The 14,563-nt window shown below is 36.5% G+C and overlaps 1 protein-coding gene across 11 annotated transcripts in view; it reads left to right on the top strand.

Moving 5' to 3' along the window:
- Positions 1–14,563, top strand: part of ARFIP1 (ADP ribosylation factor interacting protein 1) — a 101,961-nt gene that overhangs the window by 7,368 nt on the left and 80,030 nt on the right. For 6 of the 11 annotated variants that reach the window (XM_047798237.1, XM_047798239.1, XM_047798228.1 and 3 more), the window contains exon 2: positions 9,258–9,337. The exons of the other annotated variants lie outside the window; for them this stretch is intronic. In XM_047798237.1, coding sequence (XP_047654193.1) covers positions 9,260–9,337 — 78 coding nt within the window. In that variant the 5' untranslated portion in view covers positions 9,258–9,259. The remainder of the gene's footprint in view (positions 1–9,257; positions 9,338–14,563) is intronic. 11 annotated transcript variants of the gene reach the window in all.

Here is a 14,563-nt window from a genome sequence, read left to right as displayed (position 1 = left end):
CTTATTATTGACTCCTAGGACCTAGCTCAGTGCCTGTCACCTAAATATCGATTGAATTTCCAAGTTGATGGTTTCAGAGATTTCAGTTCATGGAGTTTTGTAATAGAGGATTTTGAATATAAATATTTCTAAATATAATAGTTGTCAGTTATACTTTTTTCCAAATGCACGAAAATAATTTAATATAAATTTATATTATTAATAATAATTATTAAAAACAATAATAATTTAAAACATAGCGCAGTGGTTTTTGGGTTATTTTTTAAGAAACTTATTTTCTTTTATTTCTTTATGTTATTTTTTTGCCACACCCATGGCATATGGAAGTTCCCAGCCAGGGATTGAATCTGAGCCACTGCCCTAGCAATGTGGCATCCGTAACCTACAATGCCAGGCCAGGGCTCAAACCTGCACCACCACAGAGACAGTGTCAGATCTTTAACCCACTGTGCCACGGTGGGAACTCCTATAAACTCTTATTTTAGAATAGTATCAGATTTATAGAATTACTGTGGAGGTACTGTACAGCATTTCCTATGTACAGCATTTCCAGTTCCCCGCATTATTACTGTATTACATTAGTATGCTACATTTGTCACAATTGATGAACCAGTTTTCATAGATTATTACCTAATGTGCTCTGATTGCCTCAGTTTTCTCTTGATATCTTTTTTCTATCCCAGGATTTTCTATTCCAGGATTCCATCCAGGAATAAATCCAAAATTTAGTTGTCATATGTCAGTTTCTCAGATTTGTCTTTTTTAGTGACACATTGCTAGTTTCGAGGATTACCGGTCAGGTGTTTTGTAGATGCTCCCTCAGTTGGGATTTGTCTGATTCTTTTCTCATGGTTAGGGTGGGTAATGTGTCTTAGGGAAAAAGAGCACCGAAGTAAAGTGCCAGTCTCCTGTCATATCAAGAGTAAATCCTATCAGTGTGCCCTCCCATGGTTGATGGAACCTTAAGCAGCTGGTTTTCGGCAGTGTTTGTCAGGTTTGTTCACTCTAAAGTTACTTTTTCCTCCCTCCCTCTGCCTGTTGTACTTTTGAGGAAAAAAGTCGTTATGTGTAGTACGCACTTAACATGTAATGGGTTGTGTTCTACCTTTTAACAGTAGAATATGTCCACACATTTTTTGGAATTCTTCCGCAAAGGAGATTTGCCTTGTCTCTCCCGCTTATTAATTTATTCAGTCACTTATTTATATCAGGATTGATTCATGGATATTTATTTTATACTTTGTGTTATAAGCCAGTATTACTTTATTTCTTTAGTTTTTGGCTTTTTTAAGGCTGCCTGTGGCGTATGGAGGTCCCCAGATTAGGTTTCAAATCAGAGCCACAGCTGCTGACCTACACCACAGCCACAGCCACGCAGGATCTGAGCCACATCTGCAACCGATACCACAGCTCATGGAAACGCCAGATCCTTAACCCACTGAGCAAGGCCAGGGATCAAACCAGCATCCTCATGGATACTAGTTGGGTTCATTACTGCTGAGCCACAATGGGAACTCTCTTATTTTATTTTGCTGTTCAGATTGTTCCAGCTTTGGCCATTGGGATTTTTGAGATTTGTTGTTGTTTTGTCATAAGTTTTTTGTTTGTTTTTTAAAGCAATTTCTTACTCTCTAGCACTACGAGATGCTCCATGCTCACCTTGTATATATCCAGCGTCAGTCCTAAACTGCCCATTTCTCCAAGGAGGCCAGTTCCCTTTACTGGAGAATGGTAGCACAAACTAAGACCTGGGCACTATGAGTACTCATTGCTGAGATTGCTTCTAGAAAATATGCACTAACTCATGTATGTACACACATGTGTAAATATTTCTGTATGTAACTATCTGAATCTATATTAAGCTGTATTCTTAGATTATTTACTCTGAGCTTTTTCCCATTGAAAAAAATTATCTGTGAATATTGAGAGGATTATTTAGTAGCAGAATTAAGGTCACTCCAGTTCTCTTGATTGGCTTCACTGCTAATGTTTTGGAACTTAGCTAGCTATCTATGAAGAATGAGGCCACAGTACACTGAATAATTCAATTTATTTACAGCTAGTTTTCTTTTCAGGTAGTCCTTTAGTTTTGAGAGTCTTATCGTTTTACTTCTCATTAGTTTCTCAGTAACACAATCCTAATGGGGAAAATAAAAAGACTTCTTCAAACTGTTAATTTTATCACTTGGTTAGAAGTTGATAACAATGGTCAGGATGAGAATGGTTGAGTATCTGATAAATTGATTTTTAAGTTGTTTCTCATTACTGCGTATACTTGAGAATTAACCAGATTTTGTCAAAGCTTTCTACTTTTGAATTATCTACACTGATGTGTTTATCTTAATGAGCAACCTGAACTTAATTTATCACTATCTAAAAGGACTTAGAAGTGTCTGACCAAATAGCTTTTACAGATATCAGATAGTTGTTGACATAAAGACAGCAGCATAATGTAAATGATTCTTTATCTTATTTCTTCTTATTTGATTATACTTACGGAAGAAAACTTTGAACATGTTGTGTGGCAGACCCTTCTCAGTTCAATATCATTTGCATTGACAGTAGGGAAAGGAATTTTTTCCCCATGTTAAGGAAACTTTCCTCCTTAAAAAAAACCACTCTTTTGAATGGTTTTGACTAAAACAAAACTAATGTATTTTGGGTATATTTTCCAACTCCTCGGTCCCATATATCATAATTATTTATGGTACTTCTCCAACTTTTTAAGCCAAAGTACCCCCAGAAGGAATAACTCTTCAGATGTTTCTTTTCATCATAAAAATTCAAGAAAATTTTTAGAAGGCTTATGTATATTTTATCCAAGTAAATTTTGTTTTAGATTCCATAATAGCATACTTATTTTCATTAAAAAATATAAATTCTCATTCCAGTGTGATGTGCTATGTTTATGTCTGCCCTGTTTATATCTGCTTTCCTATGTCTTGAGCCTCCTGTGGTATGTGAGAGCCTTAATTTGAAATACTCATGTTATAATTTCTATTCAGCACTCATCCCATACATAGGTCCTTTAGTATTAGACTTCTGATTTTTAACTCACTGGCATTATGAAGATTGTAAAGGCAATTTTTTTCTTTTCTGCTATCCATAGTCTTTTGTTGCTTCCAGGATCCTGGCAAATCTCTTACCTCCTGCCCCTCTCTTCCTTGGGCCAATGCACTTAACAGTTATAGGGTATAGAATTCTTCCTCACTTAAAGTTCTTAGATAGTTTCCTCTGGATAGATCTAGTCTATTCAATTTATAGATAGCAAAATGTGATTTTGGTAATAAATTAAAAACAACTCCAAACAGTTGGGTGAATTATAAACTTCAGGTAATATTAATTAGGCATTTTTTTTCCTAATGCTAATTAGTAATTCACTTTATAGGTCATTGGTTCTTACACTCATTAGTTAATGAATACCTCTGACTGATTTATAGAAGGCATTTTTGGCCTCCAGTATAAACCAAACCTTTTTCTTCCAGTTTTATTGAGATATAATTGAAGTACAGCACTTTGTAAGTTTAAGGTGTACAGCATAATTGATTTACATACATCATGAAGTGAGTATCACCATAAGTTTAGTGAACAAGTCATTAACTTTAAATCTTGCCATTACTGGGTATATTATTAAAGTTATAGACAAACAGACTTTAAAAAATGTGGAGGTCAGAGCATTTAACTCACATGAACAAAACACAGACTTAGTACCTAATTCTCAGAAATATGATTCCCTGTTTCCCGATCTGTCTGAGGTTGTGTGGTCTTTCCTATATATGTGGTACTATATTATATATTGGAAAGACCTATATATTTATTATATAGGTTTATTATGGAATAAAGGATACAGGTGGCTGTCAAATGAGGAGCTACATGGGCTTTTGAGTGCAGGAGATTCTGTCCCTGTGAGTTGGGGTATTTCCTGATATCAGAACATGGATGTGTTCACCATAGAATTTCTCCAGATTCCATAGTTTAGTGTTTTTTGGTGGAGGCTTCTTCACCAAGGTGTTATCAATTATTAACTCAGTAATAACTCGGTCTCTACCCCCTCTTTGTCTCTAAAAGTTCCAAACTTCTTCTCATGGCTTGGTCTTTCTGGTGACCAGCCCCCATTCTGAAGCTATTATTTGGTCTTGTCTTGAGCTGTGTGATAATTTCCTAATTGGTGCTGCTGTTTGCTACAGGAGAGCAGGTGATAACTCCTATTTCACAGGACAGTAGAAGACAGCAAAAGTGAACTGCCTTAACTTTCTTCTGTTTTCCATTCTTCACTATCCCCATGGGTTCCCTCCTTTCACTCTTCCCTCAGTGGAAGAGATTTTCTTCCATCTGCCTTGGCTCAGAATTCCTTTTTGTTTTTAAAAAACTTATTTTGATCTAATTTTAGACTTGCAAAAGTGATACAGAGAGTTTCCTTATATTTCTTACCCTCCTTCCCTTAATGCTAACATTAGACATGACCATAATATAATCAAGAATAGGAAGGTAACATTGGTATAATATTATTAACTAAGCTACAGTCCTTATTAGAATTTCACCAAATTTTCAACTAACTGCCATTTTTCTGTTATAGGATCCTGTCTAGGAACCTACACTGAATTTAGTTATTTCCCTGTAGTATCTCTCAATCTGTACATTTCTCACACTTTCATTGTCTTTCATGACCATGACAGTTTTGAAGAGTACTGGTCAATTATTTTGTAGAATGCTCCTCTTTTTGGGTTCGTCCAGTGTTTTCTCACTACTAGACTGAGCTTTTGGATTTTGGGCAAGAATACCCCAAAAGTGATGTTGTGTCTTTCTCAGTGTGGTGTGTCTAGGGACTGTGCTGTCAGTATGTCTTATTGCTGGTGTTTACGTAATCACGTGGTTAAATTAGATCTGCTGACTTTCTTCATTGTGAACTGCGAGTTTCTCCACTTACTGTCTTTCCTTTTTTAGTTAGGAAGCTTGTGGGAGATACTTGGAGATGTTGTAAATCCTGTTTCTCCTCAGACTTCTTGCCCTCTGATTTCAGCATTCGTCAAGGCATCTTTACGTAGCATGCTCTGATGTTTACCTGATGGCAGTTCTGTTTTTCTCTTTCTTTTCTATGTTTAGGTCTCTCGGTGCACAAAGCTAGGAAACCTCTACATAGACATGCGTGTGTGTGTGTACAGATAATATACTAACACATGCATGTATTAAAAACCATGTGTTTACACAGATAACTCTGATTCCAGTCCAATACCACAGGTTATATTTAGCATTTTTCCTTTGTTTATAGCGTTTTTCTCCAACCAGGGAGAAACCAGGTTCTCAGTATCTGCATTCTGTTTACATATTTGTGTTGTTCTATTATGCACATAATTTCAGAATTATTAACCCATAGCCCCGTGAGAAATACTTTGCTATTTTGATAGAGTTTGTATATAATTCTTTTTGTCTTTAGTGTTAGAGTGTCCAGTCAAGATACTCTATTCTCTTGCCCTTCCTTTCCCTCTTCCTCCCCCTTCCCTCGCTTCCCCTCCTTCCCTTCATCCCCTTTCCCATTCCCTTTCCTGGATTAGTCATTTCAATGCACTTGGTTTCATTTGTTAGTGATTTTATACCATTCAAATTTCTCTCTTAATTATTTTTATAAAGGGTATGTAAAAATTACAGTGGTTCTAAGAGAATTATTTAAGACTGTATATTCAGAGAAGTGTCACTCCTTCCTTATTCCTGCCACCTTGTTCCCATTTCCTACTATTTTCCACTTCTTTCCCACCTGTCCCCTGTAGGTAATCTATCTCCTTAGTTTCTGGTTTATTCTTCTTGTAGTTTTGTTCCAGTGAGTAGAAACATGTATTCTCACGTATCCTCTTTGTTCTTACATGGAGACAGCATACCTATAGGTGTTTTTGGACTTTGCTTTTTTCATTTATCACTGTTCCTGGAAATGTCTCCATATCATAGAAATCTTCATTTTTTTTTTAAGGTTGTGCAGTACTTCATTGTTTGTGTGTATCATAGTTTGTTCAGTCATTTTCCTGTGTACAAATATTTAGGCTGCTTCCAGTATTTTACAGTTATGAAGAGTGCTGCAGTGTGTAGATATTTTTGTCTTGTTGGAGATGTATTCCCAGGATAGATTCCTAGAAATGGGACTGCTGGGCCCAAAGGTAAGCGCATGTGTGACTTTGTTAGGCATTACCAAAGTTCCCTCCAGAATTCTCATGTGGATTTGTATTCCCATCAGCCATGTACATGAGTGCCTGTTTCCTACATCCTTAGTGACGTTTTGTTATATGTAAAATTTTTTTTTGCCAGTCTGATAGATGAGAAATGGTGTCTCGGTGTTATTTTAACTTGCGTTTCTCTAATTATGAGTGAATTTGATCATTTTTTATATTTTGGAGGCCCTTTTAATCTGAAAGTGAATTATCTATTCATGTCTTTTTCCTGCTTTCTCTCTGAGTTTAGTCTTTTTTCCCTTTGTTTTTAAGAGTTCTTTATAGATTGGGAATACTAACCTGTTGAGGCATATGTTGTGAATATTTTATCCTAGTTTTTCAGTTGTCTATCTTTGTTTATAGTGCTGATGTTTATACAATTTTAAAAACCTTATTTACACAGATTTATCAATTTTTAAAATTGTCTTTAGATTCTTAAAATTAGAATGGCTTTCCATATACCAAGTTTAAAACACAGTTCATCTGTTTTCTTTTAGTACTTTCTATGGTTTCACTTTTTTTATATCTAATCCGTTTGAAGTTTGTTCTTGTCTATGGTGTAAGATATGGGTCTAATTTTGTCTTTCTCCCAATGGCTACCTAGTTTTCCTGGCACTATTTATTGAGAGGTCTATCTTTAATTAAGTGATCTGAGATGCCGCCTTCATTATATATTACATTTCCGTATATATTTGGTCTAGCTCAAGAGTTTTAATTCTGGTCTCCTTGTTTATTCATGTGCCATGACCATAAAGCTTTAAAAGTATAGCTGCTTTTGGTTATGTTTTAACATCTGACAAAACTAGTCCCCTTGTGAGTTTCCTTTTTCAGTGTTTTCCTGGATATTTTGATTAGTCTTTTTTTTTTTTCTTGATAGCTAAGAAGGTTTATTGACATAGAGTGTGAGCCATCTCATAAGCCAAGAGTGGCCACTTCTTAGACAGAATGTGCTCAGTCCAGTCTGTCTCAGAAGGCAAGAGAGTGGCTCTGTCTTTAGTGTCTCTCAGTTGTGTTTAAACATTTTTCTCATGTAGATTTTACACATTATTTAATTTATTCCTAAGTATTTAATCTTTGTTGTTGTAAATGGGATTTTCTTTGCCATTATGTCCTGATTATTACTTTCCAAGAATAGTTAAAAATTGTTGAATTTTGTATGTTAATTTTGTATCCTATTTTTTTCACTAAATTCTTTCACCTTTTAGTTAGTCTTACTACTGATTCTTTGAAGGTTTTCAGGTATGCTATCACATCACCTGCAAATAGGAATAGTTTTACTTCTTTACCTATTACTCTCCTAATTGATTTCTCCTATTGACTTGGGTTGGTTGATCATTGAGGGTTGAATAGAAGCAGAAATGGTGGGTGTCTGCATTGTTTCTCTTCTTAGCGGAAATGCCTCTGTTATTTCTTTATTAAATAAAATAATGGTTGTAGGATTAAAGTGTATATATATTTGTATATATATATTTAAATCATAGTGTAGACTCCTATTAAATTATCTCTTAATTATTTCTTAAGATACCATTTGCTTTTTCCTTGAGTATTGACTTATTAATGGGTGTTGAATTTTGTCAAGAGATTTCTCAGTGTCTATGGAGAAAACTGTGGTTTTTCCGCTTAGATTTATGACTATATTGTATATTAATAAATTCCTTAATTGAACAGCCTGTACTCCTGGGATGAATCCCACTTGTTCATGTAGTAATATTTTCTTAGTGTGTGTATTAGATTCGATTTACAAATGGTAAAATTCTTTCCTCCATTATATTTCTTGAGTAAAAATGTGTTTCTCTGCATTAGAGTACCTAATATGGCATCTTATGATTATTTGTTTATCTGTCTCTGATTAGATTCAGAGTATAGTCTCCCTAGGTAACTACAGGGGGATTGATTCTAGCACCCCGCGAATAACAAAATCTGCAGCATGCTCAAGTCTCTTATATAAAACAGCATAGTATTTGCATATGACATGTGCACATTCTCCCATATACTTTATTTTTATTTTTTATTTTTTTTTGTCTTTTTGCCTTTTCTAGGGCCGCTTCCCGTGGCGTATGGAGGTTCTCAGGCTAGGGGTCTAATCAGAGCTATAGCCACCAGCCTACGCCAGAGCCACAGCAACTCAGGATCCAAGCCGCGTCTGCAAGCTACACCACAGCTCATGGCAACGCCGGATCCTTAACCCCCTGAGCGAGACCAGGGATGGAACCCGCAACCTCATTGTTCCTAGTCGGATTCGTTAACCACTGCGCCACGACGGGAACTCCTCTCCCATATACTTTAAACCATTTCTAGATTGCTTGTAATACATAGTATAATGTAAGTGCTGTGTAAATAGTTGCTGGTACGTGGCAAATTCAAGTTTCGCTTTTTGGAACTTTCTGGAATTTTTTCAAGTATTTTTGATCTTCGTTTGGACCCGTGGATATGGAAGGTTGACTATATTCTTATAACCTGAGTTAGATTTTACTTTTCTTTCTCCTAGTGCTAGCAGAATTCTTCACAGGCAGTTGACATTGTCTAAATGTTGTTGAATAAGTTAGAAACAGAGATAGCTTGTTAAAGTTTTATTGAATGAAATCTGAGTACGATGTTTTACTTTGGCAATGAACAGTCATATCTGCTATCAGTACTTAAGAGCACTGGCCAGGGAGGTGGAAGACAAGAGTTCTGGTCTAAAATTTTGATTTTATAGAAGCCATTGCCTCACTAATATTTAGACTTCAGACGTCTTTGGATCTCAGTTTTTTCATCTATCAAGTCAAGTTGACACGCTGATCTTTTAAATCGGTTCATATCTAAAATGATTTTATAAAATTATTTTTTAGTCATTAAGGTATGCATTTTTACATTCTGCATAAAAACTTTTCCTGAATTTTTGTTTTTAGAATTGTTTACTTGTTACAGTCAATAGATACTCATGATTATATATTTGCAAAGCAAATTCTGACTGCAGATGAATGATTTAGGTTGTGGAGTATTTGTAAGAATATTGGTGAAATGATACAGCTCTTTTGACAATCAATTTAATGTGTGCTTAACACATTTTACTTTTAGGTATGTCTGACTGCAGCAATGATACTACAACTCTTGGCACATCTAAACCAGCCACAGAAGAGGTCAAGTCTAATTCTGAGGTGATTGGGTGGTATTTATATATTTTTTTAAAATATATCTATATCAAACCCATCTCAATCAAATTTAGACTGTCCAAATTGACTTTGTCTAAGCATGTGCCATTCTGAATAAACTCTCCCACACACATAGGCACAGGAAAGGGCTGAGATAAAAGATATTTCTTTATGATTATGGGCATATGAAATTCTAGAAAATACCTGTCCTGTAAAAATGAACATACGGAGTTCTGGGCTCAGTGGTTAACGACTAGCATCCATGAGGACACAGGTTTGATCCCTGGCCTCGCTCAGTGGGTTAAGGATCTGGCATTGCCCTGAACTGTGGTGTAGGCCGGCAGCTATGGCAGCTACAACTCCGATTCAACCCCTGGCCTGCGAACCTCCATATGCCATGGATACTGCCCTAAAAAGACAAAAAGAAAAAAAAAAAGAACATAAAATTGGGTCAACTATAATTTTAAATTGAAATATGAAATGAAGTTTCTATTGCAATAATAGTAGTAGTTGGTTCACATTTGAGCTCATCTACTTCCATGTACTCCCTATAGTTAGTTATTCATCAGAATCCAAGTATAGCATTTTAAAAAATACTGAGTTCTGGACTTCACTACTGGGCTGTGTGTATTTTTTTTTTTTTTTTTGGAGGTTTACAGGTGATTCTAATATATTCCACTGAAGAGCCACTGTTCTAGTTCATTAGACTAGAGAGAGATTAAGAAATAAATTTGATATTGAATTCAAGTCATCAGCTATATTTTTGAACACCTAATCCTGTAACCGCTCTGAAATTTATAGTGCTTAAAGATTTACAGAGCACGTTCATATTGTCCCACCTCGATCTGATCTGATGTGACACAATTCAGATAGGTAACTAGAACAATGATTATTTCCCCCATTTATTTGTCGAACATATTTAACTTTCAGAGAGGTAGTGACTGACTTAAAGTAACTGCAAGACTGGAATGCAGCATGGGTTCTTTCAGCTGCAGGTGCAGTGTTTCTGAACCAGTTTGCCATCTGTGTATGTGGCACAGTGCTAGCCACAGTGTTTCATCATCAAGCCAAGATACTGAGTCTGTATGATGAGCTTTCACGTAGGATTCAGAGCTAGATAATTTGGGCCCCAAAGTCAAAAATGAGTTCTGATTGGCAAAATATGTATTATCTGTGGAGGATTCAGGATTCTTTGTGATTTAAAATAGTTTGGCTTTTTGCCATTTGTCAAAGCAGCATTTTGGTTATATTTAGTTCTGAGAACTTGGGAATTATACTATATTTGTCTTAACTGGTGGATTTGACTTTTTATGATCTATACTTTTGAGAGATCATCAAAGAAAGTTTGTGAATTACAGGAAGGAACTGACTCATAATAATAAGTGAAAGTATTCTCTTTGTGGTTTACCACTGTGAGTTTCATATACATGAACGTCACTTGGATAGACGCTAAACTAGAAATTTCCTGCTCGATAGAGAGGTAGGCCTGGATGACAGTGATCTGAAGGAATTCACTGCTGAGTAATTGATTATTCAAATTTGTGTGTAAATTAACATTACAATTTATGTTAGACATTGCCTGTGTTTTTAGCCATGCGCAAATATGCGGCATCCATAAGGAATATTGTACTTAGAAAAAGGCCAGGTGTGTGAGAATAATCTAAGTTTATATCCAAATTTAAAAGCATTTTATTGAGTTTACAGTTAACCATAGTAGGATTTAGGAATATTTTGTGGCTTTAAAGTTTCCCATTTATTAGTATTCTACTAACTTAAATCCTCTTTTTTCAGTATCCTTAATGAAAACATTTTGGGGATCAGATTTACTTTATAAGAATTCCTCTTTTAATAGATTATAACTCTATATGTATTTGGCCATTAACTTTTTTTTTTTTCCTTTCTTTTCATGGCCACACCTATGGCATATACAAGTTCTCAGGCTAGGGGTTGAATTGGAGCTGCAGCTGCCGGCCTGCACCACAACCACAGCAACACCAGATCTGAGCCGCATCTGTGACCTACACAGCAGCTTATGGCAATCCTGGATCATTAACCCTCTGAATGAGGCCAGGGATTGAACCTGCATCCTCATGACCATTATGTTGGATTCTTAATCTGCTGAGCCACAATGGGAATTCCATGGCATTAACTTTTTTTTTGATTAAAAACATTTTATTATAGTTGATTTACAGTGTTCTGTCAGTTTCTGCTGTACAGGAAAGTGACCCAGTAATATATATGTGTGTGTGTGTGTATATATATATATATATATATATATATATACACACACACATTCTTTTTCTTGTAATATCTTCCATCGTGTTCCATCACAAGTGATTGGATATAATTCCCTGTGCTCTACAGCAGGACCTCATTGCTTATCCATTCCAGATGTAGTTTGCATCTACTAACCCCAAACTCCCAGTCCATCCTACTCCCTGCCCCCTGCCTTGGCAACCACAAGTCTGTTCTCTGTGTCCATGAGTTTGTTTTTGTTCTGTAGATTCTTTTGTGCCATATTTTAGATTCCACATGTAAGTGATATCATATGGTATTTGTCTTTCTCTTTCTGACTTAGTTCACTTAGCATGAGCGTCTCTAGTTCTGTCCATGTTGCTGCAGATGGCATTATTTTGTTCTTTTTATGGCTGTGTAGTATTCCTTGTATATACGTACTACATCTTCTTAATCTGTTCACCTCTTGATGGACATTTAGGTTGTTTGCATGTCTTGGCTATTGTGAATAGTGCTGCAGTGCACATAGGGATGCATGTTTTTTTTTTTTGTTTTTTGCTTTTTAGGGCCATACCCATGGCATATGGAGGTTCCCAGGCTAGGGGTCAGATCGGAGCTACAGCTGCTGACCTACGTCACAGCCACAGCAACGCAGGATCTGAGCTGCGTCTTCAACCTACACCACAGCTTACAGCAACGCTGGAGCCTTAACCCACTAAGCAAGGCTGGGGATCGAACCCGCAACTTCATGGTTCCTAGTTGGATTCGTTTCCACTGAGCCACGACTGGAACTCCCATGTATCTTTTTGAATGAAAGTTTTGTCTGCATATATGCTCAGGAGTGGGATGCTGGATCATATGACATTTCTGTATTTAGTTTTCTGAGGTACTACCTCCATGTTCTTTTCCATAGTGGCTGTACCAATTGAACTCTTTTTTTTTCTTTTCTTTTTTAAATATAGTTTCTTTTCTTTGTTTTATTTTTATATAGTGATTTTTATTTTTTCCATTATAGCTGGTTTACAGTGTTCTGTCAGTTTTCTACTCTACAGCAGGGTGACCCAGTTACACATACTTGTATACATTATCATGCTCCATCATAAGTGACCAGACATAGTTCCCAGTGCTACACAGCAGGACCAGTTTAACTCTTAATTAAATGTTCTGTACATTAGACTTTTCAATAATTCAGACTAATCCTAGAAGAGCCTGGCACATCAGTGATGATCAGTTTGGTGAATGAATTAATCCTGACTCCACTAATGTAAATGATATAGGGACATTGGTTTCTTAGGAATAGAATACAATGACCTGAGTGATACTTTTCATTTCTTTAAAAACAAAACAAAACAACAACAAAAACAAAAAAAACTTGAGCATTTTGAACTGAGTCATAAACATTTATCACCTCTGAATAAGAAGAGACTTAAAGTTCATGTAGATTCTATAAATTGCCTTTGCTTATCATCACTCAGGTAGTTAATTGCAAAACTCATGTTATTTCCTCTCAATCAAGTGATTTCATTAAGATGTCTATCCCAAGAGGGTCCATCATGCTTTCTTCTTCTCATGTTTTTTTTTTTTTTTTTTTAGGGCTGCACCTGCTGCATATGGAAGTTCCCAGGCTAGGGGCTGAATCGGAGCTGCAGCTGCCAGTCTACACCACAGCCACGGGAACATAGGATCCGAGGCGGGTCTGCAACCTACCCCACAACTCACGGCAATGTTGGATCCTTAACCCACTGAGTGGAGGGATTGAACCCACATCTTCATGGATATACTAGTTAGGCTCTTAACCTGTTTAGCCACAATGGGAACTCCCGGTTTTTTGTTTTGTTTTTTAAATGACATCAGTTGTTGGTTTTTTCTTTTGAATTAAGAAAGGAGACAACATGAGCTTTGCTTGCTTTGTACTCTATTCTGGTCTTGAGTAGATAAAGATGGATTTTGTTTGTGTATTTTTAATATTCAAACCTTACACCTTGAAATGTGTTTAAAACCCGCTGCTTCTATATCTATAGAAGAAGTAATCACCTAATAGGCACTATTCACTGAGAGCCTACTTGGTGCCAGGCATTATACTGGGCTTTTACATACATCATCTGACTTAATACTATAATAACCTGTTCGTGGTTGAGGTTTTTCTCCCTCATTTTATAGATTAGGCAGCAGAGACCTGGAAGAGTTATTGTAGCTAATGAGAAAAAGAACTGTGATTTGAACCCAAGGTAAAGTGGGAAGGATGACTAAATTTAAGAAACTTACGGGAGTTCCCGTCGTGGCGCAGTGGTTAACGAATCCGACTAGGAACCATGAGGTTGCGGGGTCGGTCCCTGCCCTTGCTCAGTGGGTTAACGATCCGGCGTTGCCGTGAGCTGTGGTGTAGCTTGCAGACGCGGCTCGGATCCCTCGTTGCTGTGGCTCTGGCGTAGGCCGGTGGCTACAGCTCCGATTCAACCCCTAGCCTGGGAACCTCCATATGCCGAGGGAGCGGCTCAAGAAATAGCAACAACAACAACAAAAAAGACAAAAAAAAAAAGAAACTTACTAGGGAAGAATTATTTAAAGATAGAAGCAGGGAAGTTGGGAAAACATGCATTTTTAACAACAGCAAAAAACCAGAGTAGTTGTATTAGGTATTTATTAGTGTATCCTAGAATTATTGCATGAATTCTTCTTATCTCTCTGCCCTATGATGTAGTCACAGTAATACACATACTAATTTCTAATAGCCAAGAAAAATAAACAGATATTTGCATTCCCTTTTATGTAAGTAACTCAGCAGTCTAAAATTGAATTAGTTCAGGTCCTGCACTCAAGCTGCCTGTTGACTAGTAGAGGAAAATTTAAATAAATAAAATGTAGGATAATAATGCCTTTGGAGTAGGACAGATGAAGGACTGGGGCAGGTCAGAGGAGGATCAGCCAGGAACATGAGTGAAGGTGGTGTTTGAACTGACTCTTAGAGTGTGGGTAGAATTGAGCATGTGGATGATG

The sequence above is a fragment of the Phacochoerus africanus genome, chromosome 10 (assembly GCF_016906955.1).
Source record: "Phacochoerus africanus isolate WHEZ1 chromosome 10, ROS_Pafr_v1, whole genome shotgun sequence".
Lineage (NCBI taxonomy): Eukaryota > Metazoa > Chordata > Mammalia > Artiodactyla > Suidae > Phacochoerus > Phacochoerus africanus.
Note: the sequence above shows the minus strand (reverse complement) of the source record. Positions and strands in the feature narration are given on the sequence as shown.